This window comes from Schistocerca serialis, chromosome 8 (genome assembly GCF_023864345.2).
Source record: "Schistocerca serialis cubense isolate TAMUIC-IGC-003099 chromosome 8, iqSchSeri2.2, whole genome shotgun sequence".
In the NCBI taxonomy this organism is placed as follows: Eukaryota; Metazoa; Arthropoda; class Insecta; order Orthoptera; family Acrididae; genus Schistocerca; species Schistocerca serialis.
Window position 1 is genome coordinate 519,484,365 of NC_064645.1, and position 16,749 is coordinate 519,501,113.

General features: G+C 39.5%; 1 protein-coding gene across 1 annotated transcript in view; it reads left to right on the forward strand.

Moving 5' to 3' along the window:
- Window positions 1–16,749, forward strand: part of LOC126417102 (dynein beta chain, ciliary-like) — a 739,775-nt gene that overhangs the window by 459,957 nt on the left and 263,069 nt on the right. Inside the window, exons 28-29 of the mRNA XM_050084997.1 lie at window positions 10,962–11,224; window positions 13,953–14,154. Of these exons, the coding sequence (XP_049940954.1) occupies window positions 10,962–11,224; window positions 13,953–14,154 (465 nt within the window). The remainder of the gene's footprint in view (window positions 1–10,961; window positions 11,225–13,952; window positions 14,155–16,749) is intronic.

Here is a 16,749-nt window from a genome sequence, read left to right on the forward strand (position 1 = left end):
TTCTAGTACAAAATTCATACATTCAGCCTTAACATACTACTTGCAGTACCGCATACTTAATATCCTAAATAGTCATCAATGAACACAATAAAAATACATCTGCTACTTCATTGATCACAGTGCCTATGGTACTTCTTCCACTGATGCATTCACACTTTCCTGTGTACTCCTCTGCTTGTTCCTTTTTGCTTTTCTCTCTGGTTCCACTCTTACTATCCCTGGGATCAACTCCATAGCACCTCTGAACGGTCGTAAGCACTCTTAGGCTGCGTTCACACTGCCGTCCAGGCCGAGCCGGGCTGACGCATACTGGCTCGGCTCATGCCTAGCCAGCTCAGGCCGACGAGTAGTGCATTCACATTGCGCGCCGCGCCGAGCCGGGACGGCGAAATGGGGGAAAATCCACTTCTCCGATTTTCACGTTTTAAAAATTCTTAGCGGTATATAAGACTTCGCCACATCGTTTTATGAACTTATTTTTTCCTTAAAAGCGTTACTTACGTCGTGAAAAATGAAAAAGTCTACTTTTCGTTTCACGTGATTTCTTAGTTTCGTAACGCTTCCCAACCGATTTTGAAGAAAGTATGCTGCTAAAGAATCAGATTTTTGTACACGTGGTAGTGCAACATCTTAGCTTCGTATTGAATCATTTATCTTTCCATATTTCTTAACAGTCATTGTGAAATGATGCTATTTGTCAACGTTGTGCACTTGATTTACAAATCTTGTAGTGAAAAAGTTATGTAGCGGTTAGCTTACTGTTAGATCCGTTTTAGACCATACATTGTTGGGAATGAAATGTAGCTAAAAGTACCAAAAAGTTTTTGAAATGATAGTGATACTGATATCTGTCTCTGGTCTCAAGGAATGCAAGCTATTCAGTGGCGTCAGTGCCGCGTCCGCAAGCCACGGAGTTTGCGCGGTTACAGCTTGGTTTAGTGTAGTCATATAATGCAGGACAGAAAAAAACTAATTACTAGTGATCAGCGCAGACCTGGTGCTGGTCCCTCTTATTATTTTAATGGTCTCATTGTCTAGATAAATCCAAATGTATAAGAATTTTTCCCTCGGCTACTGGACAATTCATCTGCTATGCTTTTATAATTGGCCACACGTTGCATCACAAAAGACAAACAATTATTTGTCATCAACATCCTACAATTAGTATGATGTACATTTCATATTTCGAACTAAAAGATAACTGAAGCGCAATTCTGTAGTCTCGTTGTCTACTTTGACAGAAAAAAATAATGGAGAGTTAATGAAACTACTGTAGATCGGCACAGATGTGCGTTTCATTGTTCTTCATTGTTTTTTTTTTTTTTTTTCTTCCTTGGCGGGGTGCGCTGCACTGTCAAGGTAATCCCCACTCTTTGGCTAAATGGCTGGCCGGAGGCCAAATAAATAAATTTAAAAAGATCCCCACCCTTCGACAGCTGACAAGCAAGTCAGTAGAAAACGCAGCTGCAGTCAACAGTTGCTCGCCTTTAGCTAGTCTGTGCTGTCGTGTAGAACAATGTCTTCACTCTTTTATTGGTATTGTTTTGACTCTGCAGTAACTCGTCGAGTTTTGAAGTGCAGAAGAACTAGGAGGTTATGGATTCATCCTATGAATAGCGACAGGCATTTAGGAGAGTTTTTCTCTTTATATGAAGAACTTAAAAACTATCCTGAAAAATTTTATTCAAATTACAGAATGAATCATAATACATTTCAGTATGTGCTGCAGAACATTCAATACAAAATTTCTAAACAGAACACAAATTTTCGCAGAAGTATAACAGCAGAAGAAAAATTGTGTATAACGATAAGGTAAGATTCGTTAGTACACACTTTTTGGTTTGCAGTAGAACTTTGTACAGCATTCGGTACCTCCAGTTAATTGTAGTCATGCTTTTGTATTTTAAATATCACAAACGCTAACCTCTGAGGGGAAGAGAGTTTATGGGACTCCTGAGAATCTTTAGGAAGTAATTAGCTTCGTCATTTTGGGTAATGTCTTGCTGTGCCTTCAACGAAGAATCGCAGAAATACTCCTTCAGAATTTTCCAACTTTTTTCTTCTTTTTTCTTCATGATGCAGCGCTTGGCAGTGGTGATGGTTCATCATGTGGAGCCACTGATGACCTCACAGAATTCTTTTCATTACCTTGTAAGATAGACAGATTGATAGGCGAAGAGTTTTGAGATAATGCCCTTTGACTCAGTGGTTCTATCTCCACTGATAAGGAACTGCCACAGCATGACTTTACAATGCATTATCATCTGGTAGGGACACATTTCCGTCCCTCAGTGACACTCATATCTGTCTCCGTTTACAAGTAAATGCGAACTATTCAGTGGCGGCAATGCCGCGATTGCTGGCAAGCTATTGTTGTAAATGCATGTAAATATGGTAGATTAAATAAATGAAATAAAAGTAATTTCGCATGTATCATCATAATAAACGTAATTTTTCCTCACTGATTGTGAAATGTGAGGTAACACCTTAAAATAAAAGACGTGTGCAGTCACACTTGTGATGAAAGCAGAAGGGAGACGTGTGATGCATGTACTGCAGAAGCTGTAGTGCTGCTCCACCGGCTCGCGCCTGCGGTCGGCTCGCGCCGGCAATATTAAACACTCGGGATGTCGTCGGCTCGGCCCGACCGCCAGTGTGAAAACCGCAATTCAAAACCATGTTTGATATCGAAGCGGGCGGCGGCCCGGCCAGGCTCGGCTCGGCCCGGCCGGCAGTGTGAACGCAGCCTTACTATCTATGCTATCGACTTCAGAGCACCTCTGAATGGTCATAGTCACCCAACATGCACTATTGGGGATCTAGTCAGCAACTTTATCCTAATGTTGATTGGCAATGTGGTGTATGTAAGCTGATAAGGGCAAAGTTACCTTATCACAGATGTCTTTGTCATGACTTTTGTTGTATAAGGCGTAAACAAAATTTCTCACTGCCCTCTATATACTGTAGTAAGCCTCCCATGCATTTGACGGCTTCCTCTTTGTCTTACCTTCGCCTTGGTGTTCACCACTGTACTCACTTCCATACCTATCTCACCATTCTTGTGAGCTCATGCGTCAACTCCCCAAAGCCATAATCATAACTACAAATGAAAGATACATGTCCCTATCATTATGGTGAGAGTTCACATAGTAACTGAACATCCTCCCAGCTATCTGATGCACCCATTCTGTCCTTCCATTTGACTGAGGGTGAAGTGGACTGTTTCTTAATTTCTTTAAACGTAACAAACAACAATATTCCTTCATCAAGTCTGACATGAAGTGTGTCCCCTGATCAATAATCATCATTTCTGGTACTCCAAACTTTAGTATCCATCTATTGACCATCACTTGTGTGATTGTAACCATTATCTGGTTTGGCATAGGTATCATTTCGATATACTGTGAGAAACGATCAGTCACTGTCAGTACAAAACAATTTACCACAGGACTCCAGTTAAACGGTCCTAATACATCCACCTAAATCATCTGAATTGGTTGCGAAGCTTCTGGCAGCCTATGTGACGTTATTCACTTATGACTGAAGTCCACACTTTGTACACATTGCACACAATTCTTCATATGCAAATCCACAGCTCCTTTTCTTCCTCTCCACCAGTACTTCTTCACTGTCCTTCTGTTTATAGCTCCTCCATGACTTGACAGCACATGATCAGGCACTTCCTTTAGAACTTCTTCCTTCTACCTAGTCAGTACAGTACCACCAGTCACAGACCTAAACTCATTATCTTGCACAACAAGCTGTCAAACATGCTGAACAGTTGTTACATCCTGTCAGCATTTTGCTCTGCTTCCCATGCAGCAAGTCCCTAATCAAGTACTTTTACTTCCCAGTTAATGCAGCTGCGTTTCCATGTTTCTTTCCTGGCTTGTCAACTACTTCATAGTCAAACTCATTGCATCTTAATGCCCATCTAGTTAGTCTGCTGGATGGATTCTTAACCCTAATAACCATTTTGGAGCAGCATGATCGGTCACCACTTTAAACTTCTTCCCAAAATGTCACTCAGTACACGAGGCTAAACATCTTTCTCTCTCCATGGTCAAATAGTGTCTATTAGTTTCTATCTGTACAAAAGCAATAGGGTGTTCCCCACCACTGATCTACTGACACAGAACACATCTGAGAACATTAGTAGATGCATTACAGTAAGTGTTAACTCTGTCTGGAAATCTGGGAACACTAACAAAGCACTTGACGTCAAAACTGTCTTTAGTTCTTCGAACGTGCCCTGACATTCCTCTGTCCTCAAAAATTTTTCACCCTTTTTCATTAGTGTGTGAGTGATCATGCTATATTAGTGAACTCCCTTACAAAGTTCTTGTAATAGTTTGAGAGTACCTGGAATGACTCTGGTTCTTTGTTTATCTTCAGCCATGAAAAATCTTGCACTGCCTGTACCAGTCTTGTTGGATCTATTCTCACCCCATCTTTGATAATTAGATACTGTAAGTAAATCCCTTCCTTTAACTCAGAATGACACGTCTTGATACTCAGCATCAGATGTGCAGCTCACACCCTTTTAAATACTTCCCCCAAATCCTGTCTGCACTCTTTCATATCACTTGAGAATACAATTACACCGCCCATGTAAACTAGGCAGTGGCGAGGCTTCAGCCCCTTCAACACTCTGTTCAACAAATGCTGAAATACTGCAAGAGCATTCTTCAGTCCAAAGGGCATCCTCAGATACTGGTAAAGGATAACAAAAAAGCTGCCAAGGCTGTCTCTTGTCAGTCCTCCAGAACTACCTCCACTTCTTAAATCCGTGGTAGAAAGATCCTGGCACTGTCTCAAATTATCAATAGTCTCTGTGATGTTGTGTATGGGGTATGCATCTGTTACAGTCCTACTATTACTGTATCTCTTGGAACCATCCTTATGCCTTTTCATCACAACCACAATTCCCACTCTGTATGAACTGTTACTCTCTTCTATTATCCCAATAGCCAACAGCTGGTTAATAAAGTCATCCAGAATCAGTTGCAAACATCAGATAGGTCTTACGGTACACTGATACTTTGTTCCCTGTCAAAATTCTATGTTGCATGACAGTCTTCACAGGCAATGGCCTCCAAGGAAAAACAAATCCTCAAATTCCACCAATAAGTCCTCCATCTGCGTTCTCTACTTCCTTTAGGTGCCACATCATCTTATGTAATGCAGTTTTAGTGGTGTTGTGTGGCTGTTTATGGCTCACGCCATGTTTGCAGCATTTCTCTTCCTACAGAATGTCCAATCTTGCTATCAGTATCTGCTATATCAGCTGTACTTCTTTGGCTCCAAAATTGTTAATATTGACAGATACTACTTCCCCGCCATCCTTCTTCTGTAAGCATTCAATACTCCTTTTAACCAAACAAATTGCTGAATCTAGTACATCATTCCCTTCTAGCAGCTCTTTTGTGCATAATATATTGATTGGTAAGTTTGACTCCACACACACTCAAAGTGACTTCCCTATGCCACTTGCCAGACATTCATCGTGACCAAGTCTTAATGTATTTGTATGTGGTTTTATTGGATTGCCCACTAAGAAGGAGGCACCTCATGACAGATCTACATTCGCAACGGCTTTCCCTAGCTGCGAATGTCTTCCCATTAAGTCCCACCACATGTTGCCAGATGTCAGTTATGACATGAAGTTGATGCAGAAAGTCTAGCCCTAAGATCATGCTATAGCTCTCACTTATGTGAGGCACTACTTCCACACACTTCTTAAATCCAACAGGCTCCACCTGAAAATTTATTTCCACTGACCTCAGTGGTCTTGCATCAGTATCAACTATGCCACACAATCTATAACATGGTGGGTTCAATTGCCTCAGACAGCAAGGTCCCTCCTCTCTATCAACAAATGCGCTCCTGTGTGTAATAAAGTCTTATACTTCCTTTCCTTCACCACAGCTACTATTGCACATTCCGTCTCAGCATACATAGTTTTTGCATATAATTTTAATGATAGCCTCTTCCAGCAGACATGGGTTCTCTCCTGCATTTCACAGCTGATTGCTTCCTTTCTGTCCAGCCATACTACGACTACCACAATGCTGTTGATGACACATCCCACCTTTATTCCACTGCAGCTGGCAACGTTCTGTATGTGCACAATTGTAACACTTCACACGTGCACAGAATAAAATGCACATATCCCTCACACCTGTCAACACAACAATCTCCTCACACTCCATCACTGATCTCACAACCGAATGGAGATCCTTGGTTTGTCCCTTGTGCACCCTCCTTAACATATCTGGTGACAAACCCCTTAGGAAAGAATCAAGCATTCTGTGCCTGGCCTCCTGCAGAAAAGCTTTATTTGCTTCATCACTCTGTGTCAGTTCATACGTTTGTACTTCTTATTATCTCAACAAAATGTTCCACAGCATCCTGTTACCTTTCCTCTTCATAGTGGTGCTCAGCCGCTGCCGAAAGAATGTTGCATTATTCTCGTTCCTACACCTCTACAGAAGCCCACATTTCAACTGCTTAGATGTCTCCCCCTTACTAAACACTTCTGTGCATCTCACAGAGTACTTTGGCTCAAAAATGGCTCTGAGCACTATGGGACTTAACATCTGAGGTCATCAGTCCCCTAGAACTTAGAACTACTTAAACCTAACTAACCTAAGGACATCACACACATCCATGCCCAAGGCAGGATTCGAACCTGCGACCGTAGCGGTCGCGTGGTTCCAGGTAGCTGGATCTATTACAAGGCTTGGTGCCTGCTAACTCCTCATGTTGATATGTTGATCTGCAAGCTATTTAAGCAAGATCATATTTTCTGCTCTCTATCACACTACGTCATTAATTGATGTCTGAACTGCCTCCATAATACCCCGAGTCTTTGACTTTAGATTTCATTCATACACATTACAAATGAGCCAGTTGGCAAAAAGAAACCAACGACACCTCATGCCTTTTCATAAACCATTTACATTCTCTACACATGACATGACATGATGGCGTGCAAAACAATTTACAGCTACAGATTCCGCACAAGGAGCAGAATGCCCAAGCAGATTACACTGCAATCACCACACAGGCTCTGAATACTGCTCTTTACTGTTTCCATAAAATTCAGACACATGAGCCAATTCTTCCAGTCTACCATATTTACTCGAATTTGAGCCGCACTCGAATCTAAGCCGCACCTGAGAAATGAGACTCGAAATCGAGGAAAAAAAATTTTCCCGAATCTAAGCCGCACGTGAAATCTGAGACTCGAAATTCAAGGGAAGAGAAAAGTTTTAGGCCGCACCTCCAAATCCAAACAAAGTTGGTCCATTGTAATATGAGACACAATTTAGGTTGAATGAATGATGATACAGCTATAGTAGTTTTGGTTCGAGTCGTAAGTTTAGCAGTTAAGCTTTACCAGGTAGCCGTTGCAATGCGTCAGGCGCTCCGTCCGTATTTATACGGGTACCCTTCCTTTTTCACGTGCTTCATCTGGTTTGAATTGATTGCTTATTTTTCTTTGATCTGATAAGTGCCGTTCTCTTTGTTATAGGTGTTTACATCACTCAAAGCTGAAAATGCATTACTGTACTGTGTCATGCATTGTTTGTCGCATTCTGATAATGAGTGTTTACGACCTGTCGCCGCTCGTGGCATGGCTTGCTTTTGTGTGCGTTACCGCCACTTACAATTTAAAAAAAAAGAGAGAGAGAGGAATCGTCTTATAGCGAAACAGTGGCAAGAGACTGCTATTTGTTGTTACTTACACTGCTGCTTTCTTTGATAATGATCAACAAGAACCAAATAATAGACTGCATATGATAGAAGATGTTCTGAACGAGGGTTTAGCGAAATTTTTTCTCTGTTTGAAAATCTTTGCAGACGCCTTTTTAGTACATTACATTCTGCACAGAAATTAAAGTCATCGTAGATTCAAAAATCTAATCAATTGCTGTGCTTCATTTCTGACTGTATCACTATTCGACATAAGAATAATATGAATATAAACATGACATGATATGTATATTCTTCCGCGTTTGCTCTAGTTTCGTAGTTAATTAGGCAGACAGGATTTAAATGAGATAGCAACAAACACGAAAGAATACATGGCAAAATGTTTATATTCATATTATTATTATGGTGAAGAGAATACTGCATGTGATTCATAATTCATAAAAGTTCCTATTAGCAACGATCTCTTGTCACAGGTAGGAAAAAATTCAGAATGCAGAGTTGGCCATATTGACAAACATCCCAAACAGTCTTGCCAGTTGCATTTTCGTAGTACATTGAAATGCTGCTACATTCGAAGATGAACAATACGGAATTTGTATTTACTTCATTGGATAATGTATGAAAATACAGTGGTCGAAACTCAGGGTGGAGAATAAAAGCTCATCTTCCACCTTTTTTTAAATTTATTTGCTGTGGCAGAGGTTTTGGTGCCAGTATTTATCTTTGTGCCAGCGAAGCGCTACATATATTCGACGACAGAAGTTAGCTGTGGCGGCACCTACCAACATTTTTCAGAACATCCGCTTTGCACTCAATTTTAAGCTGCAGGCGGTTTTTTGGATTACAAAAACCGGAAAAGAATTGCGGCTTAGATTCAAGTAAATACGGTAAACAAAGTAACCCTCAAGTTACAATGACAATCCTAGATCCTGTGCCTGTCACACACATAAAGACAGAATTTGTCATCTTGTGATGTTGTGGGAAAATTAATCTAATATTCTCTCCTCCAGAACTGCTAGTCCAGTGAAGTATAGTGCCACTACCTTGTAAAGAGTAAAATCTGTCAGAAGGGGCAGTGGAACACTGCATTAGCTGCCAACAATGTGAGCATCGTCTATTGACATTTGAATTAAGACAACAAGCATGTGAAATTATTACAAGACAGGGTAACCTTGCTCAGTGTAACTTGCCAGCACAATGTTAATACATGGCACAGGCATGGCAGTGTCTCAGTCATCCAGGTTTCGGTGGTGTTGATGAGTGTGTTACTACAAACAGTTACTCTACTTACCGTACTATGTTGATACCACAGATCATGATCTAGACATCATGCTTCATGGACAACACATGCTCTGCTGCCCACCGAGGCAACATCTGCACTTCTGATACTATTTTATAGCTGACTCTGGAGGTGGCATGGGACGGCTATATTGACAGGATGCTAAGTGGTCATTGGGTGAGACTGTATGGCAGGCCAGTGAGTCCCAGGAAGAAGCAACTCTCAAAATCGATACTTTATTTCCAAATGATACATTGGTTCTGCAGTGCAGCAGAGAGGTGAACGCACCCCTATTCCACAGGAGTGGAGTGGCAATTGCTCGACTGGTGGCCAGCGTCCGTCCAGCTAGTGGCAGCAAGTGCTGGTGCCCAACTTTGCTGACATCTGCACGTGGTGCTGGGCTTGTGACTGTGTTGCATGACCCACAACACCAACATCAGCAGCATGTACTGTGACCATGCAGAAGTAGCCCCTCTTCAATAAATGACCACACACAGTGAACAAAGTAAGTGGCAAGAGATGTGCCCACTGCACTATTGATAGGTGGCTGCTGTGCTGGGGTTGTGACCTGCTGCCTCCTAGCAGGTGTCCAACTATTGCTGGAGTCTACCAGAAGGCCTGTTGCATTGTGGTACCAAGTTTTGGGTATGTATTTAGTGTAGGGAGGAGGTAACCTGGTGGAGACCCAAATCAGCTGCGTCTTGTGGCTCCATGTCGCCATCTGGTGTACCACCTGTATTCTGAGGATACTGCTGGATTGTGAAAGACTCTGCTATAAAATCAGTGATTATTTACAGCAGATAGGACTGCACGCGTTGTGTCAATGTTCTGCTTCCGGTCACACACTCATCAACACCACCGAAACCTGGATGACTGAGACACTGCCATGCCTGTGCCATGTATTAACATTGTGCTGGCAAGTTACACTGAGCAAGGTTAGCTTGTCTTGTAATAATTTCACATGCTTGTTGTCTTAATTCAAATGCCAATAGACGATGCTCACATTGTTGGCAGCTAATGCAGTGTTCCACTGCCCCTTCTGACAGATTTTACTCTTTACAAGGTAGTGGCACTATACCTCACTGGACTAGCAGTTCTGGAAGAGAGAATATTAGATTAATTTTCCCACAACATCACAAGATGACAAATTCTGTCTTTCCTGCCCTTCAGTCCTGTTCTTGAGCATAATATCGCCTCATCTTGTAACCATTTCCTATAATATAATTGTGTTGGAGCCTCTTTTGATTGATATCAAGGACGAAATTAAGGTCACATTATTAGTGCTTCATGATTGCACATGTTACATTTTCCTTGCCATAACTATGGCTTTCTACTTGCAGAAAGTAGATTCTAATTTCAGTTTTGGGTTAATTTTTGTCCAACAATTTGAAAATTTGTAGCAGAAAACGAGGTATATATGTGTCACATTGGATTTCAAAACTAAATTCTTGCAGATAAAAACTCATTTTAGTAATAGAGCGTGGAAGAATTTGCCTGTAATTAAGAAGATACAGAGCCAGTTATTAATTTAAACACTTGAAAGTCATTTTGCTAATAGTTATATAAATATTTTGGATACCTGTATGATTACCAGCATCATCTTCTCCTATGTAAACAGACTCTTTGTCACATTTTCCTTCTTTCCCAATTTCCATAACTTGTTGCAAGTACTATCTTTGCTGACTTTCACTGCTGCTAATGGATATATGTTTTCTGCCTCTACCTAACTGTGGAAGAGCCTGTTTGACTAATTTAATTTCGCTCTAGATTTGATTTCTAGTATTCTTGTTCTACAGTTGCCCATATTTGATTTATTACAGGTTCTAATTTCATGGTGCATATATGTTAATGTAATTGGATAGTGAGTCATTGATATTCCCGATTTGCACTTATAACATATCTCATAATACTGGTCCACAGTAGGCATAATTGTTAAATATTGATATGCAAATTTTATTTACAGTCATGTGGAAATATCTACAAGGGCTTGGCACAGACTGGTGCATGGGGCTGTTTTGATGAATTCAATCGCATCTCTGTAGAAGTATTGTCTGTGGTGTCTGTACAAGTGAAATCTGTTCTGGATGCTATTAAGGGCAAGAAGACAACTTTCAACTTTATGGGCGAAGTCATAGCTTTAATACCAACGGTAGGGATGTTCATTACTATGAACCCGGGGTATGCTGGAAGAACGGAGCTACCTGAAAATTTGAAAGCACTTTTCAGGTAAATATATTTTCAAGTTCCTAGATTTTGAAAGAAAGAATCTGTTATGAAGTAAATGTTGGGTATATCTGCAATGTCAGATGTAAGTTTAGTATCAAATGCAAGTGTAAGAAATCTGTGAGGATTCCCAAGAAAAACAATACGGTAAAAAAAGACATCAGATTAGAAGAAGTTTTTTAAAAAGAAAAATTCGCTTTCTCTTCAAGAAACAATATAAATAGTTCAAACAACTGCAGAGGCGCTTAACAGGACACCACCTAAAAGCTGCAAAAATTGAAAAGTTATGTAATTAGTTCTCATTACTCTAGGGCTGAATCAAAACACAAAAAGGTTGCAATTTACATCCACAAAAATCAGGTACTCTATTGAACACTATTTTGAATGTCCAGCAGTAAAATCAAAGCCAAATACAGAGTTTATAGGACACTGGGAATAAGTATTCCAAAATTCCTGTACTTGCTAGAAATAGTTATAATAAAACTTTGTAATATAATGGGAAGTTTTTAACATTGACTTTCTACCAACTGATAACAATCATAAAATACTACACACATAAATTTGTAGGTAATGCATTAAATACAGCATTCTTTTTGTTGTACCTGTCTGCAACTCAATGTTTTCTCTATATGGTGGATAGTACTCTGTCCTTCTCATAATGTTGTTTTTATTTCATTCTGGACTTTTGATTGTTTGCTCTTACCTATAGATTCATTTCTAACATGAATAAATGGCTCCTGCAAGGAAATTTTTAACTACTTGTTTCTGGACTCCACATATTTCAGTGAAGTTAAAACACAGACTATAATAAATTCCATGGCTGATCGTGATAATCTGCACTAAGAGCTGTCTGTCAGTATGTTGATAATGAGATAATATTACTGTTGTAATTAGAGCATATCCCCTTTTTACTCTCCTACAGTATAATGTTCAGAAGAAATACCATTAGGGTGGTAAAAAGAACTACAGAAACAAGCAGTCTGACTGACTTAGAGAGTGGGCAGTTCGATCTCATGTACACCTGTGCATTAATGATATTCAAAGTTCATAGCCAAGAAGATTTGAAACAAACATACATTCACGATCATGGCATACAACATAACCAAATTTTTTGCACAGGTGTTGCAACTCTGACAAAAGACACCAAAGGGGGTTCTATAGTATAGGATAAAAGTTCATAATAAACTTCCTCTCAACTTAAAAAAGGACATTAATAAAGCAGAGCAGTTCAAAAAGAAATGTACGTTTCATGTTGCATACTCTTGTGATCCATTTACCATGCCTACTACAAGAAATTTAAATTCGAGTGCTTATGTCATTATCTCACCAGTTTCCTAATGTTTATGATCTACAAAGCAGCACATAAATTTACAGTGCTGAATGCAACTGCTCTTACACAGCATATCACGACTTATTCTGTTGAGAGGGCTACAACATCCCACATTGTTTGAAAATGACCACACATCGAAAATTCAATCACAATAAATAATGTTTTAACAGCCGAAAGAGGAATTATTTCAAATAAAAATTTCACAAAGAATGTGAACCCAGTCATCATCAAACTTCTGCATCAGATTTGCCGTTGAATGGTACTCTTGCAGATTTCCCAGAAATGTATCCATACTTAAAGAAATACTGCAAATTGAATGAAAATCAACACAAAGAAAACTAAAGTGATGTGAATACATGACAAATAAGGTATGAAAGTGAAAACAACAGGAGGCTGGATTGAACAGGTTGCACAGTACAGATATTTTGGGAGCATGTTAGACAATAAGTGGGTGAGTGGAACAGAGATATGACGGAGAACTGCAATGGCAAAGCAAGCATTCCAGAAAAAGAAATGCTTATCATGCAGCAAAGTGGCATTAGCATTAAAGAATATGTTGATTAAATGTTTCATGTGGAGTGTTTTGTGCACATCTCTGGCAGCTGGATATTGAAGAAGAGAGAAAGAGACAAAATTGAAGCATTCAAGATGTGAGTTTGGAGGAGAATGAATAAAACAAAATCGTTGGATAAAGTGAATAATAGGAAACAAATGGAAAGGGTTAAAGGAGCAAAGAACTCTCCCAAGTCCGTTTAAGAAAAGGAAAGCAAGCTGAGTGTGACATACTGTGACAAAAAGAAATTTTAGCAACACTTATCAAAGGTATAATCAAATGACAGAAGAAAACAGGAAGGGGAAGATTGAAAATGCTATATGATTTGAAAATAAGATCAGACTATGCAGCAGTTGGCCTGGAACAAGATTAGATGGAGGAGATAGTCAGTTGTGCCACTGAAATATTGTGGGCATTTCAGATTGATACCTGATGTTTCACCCGAGAGCCATTTTTACAACTAGTATGCCAGGAAAGCCATGATAAACACACTTTTAGTATTAATGTCAATGGTATATAATTATTCCAGTTAATCTTTTTAGTGTTCTATCTGAATACTTGCACATACAGCCCACTCTGTGAATAATAACGTTTAGTGTGTGAATGTGTGTGTGCTTGTGTTTGTGTTTGTGTGTGTGTGTGTGTGTGTGTGTGTGTGTGTGTGTGTCTGTGTGTGTAAGAGAGAGAGAGAGAGAGAGAGAGAGAGAGAGAGAGAGAATGAATTTGATTGTGGCTTGCCTTATGTTGATATAAGATGCTTATTATGAAAGTTATTATCTAAATACTGAGTTCCTTCTTAAATGATTTGTTTATAGACTTGAATTTGAAATTGATACATTTTATTTCAGGCCATGTGCAATGGTGGTACCAGATTTTGAACTGATCTGTGAAATTATGTTAGTGGCAGAAGGTTTCCAAGAAGCACGCCTCTTGGCTCGTAAGTTCATCACTCTTTACACTCTGTGCCGAGAGCTGTTGTCCAAACAAGACCACTATGATTGGGGACTCAGGGCAATAAAATCTGTGCTAGTAGTTGCTGGCTCTCTCAAGGCAAGTGCATTCAATTCTATACATGCCACTTTTCAGCCTTTTAAAGTAGCTCAGTGAAGGAAAGTAGTCATTATAATAGTTTTAATATTTGAAACAGTTTCAGGTAACTATTTGAGTTCATCATTTTTACCCTTACGATAATTTTGGGTTGACTATTTTATCCCTATTTTATTTTTGTAGGCTTTCCATCCATAATACACGCATAACAGTAATTATAGAAAAATCACTGTAAACTGTGGCACAGTATTCTGTTCTTATGTAAGAGATTATGAATAAATCAACTCTAGTTACTCACGGTTTATAATTATTATCCTGAACGAAAGTAACTAGCTCCTTCTCCTTCCTAGATCCTAGGGTGTATACATGCTGGACAACTAGGAAAAACTCTGAAATTTTTTTGTCCGGGAAGAAAACGGGGAAAAACCCAGGTATTGTTTAGAATTCTGAGAATTTTTCATTGTTTTAGTCTTCAGTTAAATTCTTGTAATTTTGACTGGTAAGAATTGATAAACAGCAAAATGCGTCAAAGGCTTTAGAACAAAGACTATGGAATACTTCACAACAATAAATTGCTGCTGATGAGCGTGACATCATAACTGTTTAAATTAAGTTCGTTTGAGCAGCTGCCAGTGGGTTCACATTTATGTGCAGTTGAGTTACGCATGGGCAGTACCTTTTCCCGGTTCTGGCTATGTGAAGTGTGGCTATTAGCTGTATCAGCAATAGTAACAAGCAGCCAGATGCTACCCGGAAAAATTTATCTGGCATACCCAAGCTGCCAGATTCATGCATCCACAGAGCAGTCTGGGTTGTAGTGGGGAGGGGGTTAGTCTCCACGTGAGCTCTGTTTACATTCAGTGATTTTTGTCTTTTCCTCCTCGTTTACAGTTCTCACGTCAAATGAAAACAAAACAGATTTCTCTGGCTGGGAGCTGTTACATGAATTAAAATACCACTCACATAATTACAGAAGGCTAAAATGTGTTATTAGTTTCAGTTTTCTGATTCTATTTCATTTCCACATTTTTGTCAGTCGAACGTTAATCACCTTGCAGAACAATGAAGTTATTTTTGTCAGTTTGCTAAATAAATGTGGCTTTTATTAATCTTTTCCACGGAGGCAGTCAATTTATTAGAAATGAAGTGTTTCATTCCACACTTTTGGCTAGTTTCAACTGTTCACTTAATGTCAGGTGCACATTTTCATCTTCTGACATGTCTGGCATTATGCCATAATAAAGAACCAAACATGAGATAATAGGATACTGGTATTCCAAAGAAAATTTGCATCCCGAAAACTGCACTCAAAAGCTTAATATCAGGTTGGGCGTACTTCATTGTGAATCTGGACATATGAATGTGCACTTTAAGTCAAATTATGCATTTTAGTATGGTTTACAAAATTCTGATACTCCAGTATCATCTCTTCACACACACACACACACACACACACACACACACACACACACACACAACACACACAACACACACACACACACACACACACTAGTGCGAACATGTGAGCTTCCTACATCATCATAGATGCCCAAGCGCAGCAATGCCTGTTTTCTGTCGCTCTCTGATAACTACTGAAATGATATTTCTGACAGGCCACTTGAAAATATTGTGAATCGTGCTTTGAAAAGCTTTACTTTCAAAGTAAATTTCCTTTTACACAAGATGAATTATATTAAGTGTGAGAATGTGCAATGAATTTCTTAAATCACAGAGTGTTTGACTCTCATTTAAAACTTAACACACTGAGGAGCAACTGCTTAGAACAATTTCAAGCCCAGTAGGCCACATGTTAATGTCATTATTTAAAATTTTACTGGCACATTTGTGTGATGTATCTTAAAGTGCAACACACACAAAAAGACCAATATTATATGTGAAAGCAAGTTTTTCTTGTTGCAACACAAGGTGTGTTACTTCAAACCATTAACTTTTCCTATTTGTATGTTCACACAACTTAACAGTGACGTTGCAGTTGGCTGACTACATCACATGTCCTATCCTCTGAATATCTGCTGTCATTAGCTGACTGTTGTTGTTGTGGTCTTCAGTCCTGAGACTGGTTTGATGGAGCTCTCCATGTTACTCTATCCTGTGCAAGCTTCTTCATCTCCCAGTAGCTACTGCAACCTACATCCTTCTGAATCTGTTTGGTGTATTCATCTCTTGGTCTCCCTCTACGATTTTTACCCTCCACGCTGCCCTCCAATACCAAACTGGTGATCCCTTGATGCCTCAAACATGTCCTACCAACCGATCCCTTCTTCTAGTCAAGATGTGCCACAAACTTCTCGCCTCCCCAATCCTATTCAGTACTTCCTCATTAGTTATGTGATCTACCCATCTAATCTTCAGCATACTTCTGTAGCACCACATTTTGAAAGCTTCTATTCTCTTCTTGTCTAAACTATTTATCGTCCATGTTTCACTACCATACATGGCTACACTCAATACAAATACATTCAGAAACGACTTCCTGACACTTAAACCTATACTCGACGTTAACAAATTTCTCTTCTTCAGAAATGCTTTCCTAGCCATTGCCAGTCTACATTTTATGTCCTCTCTACTTCGACCATC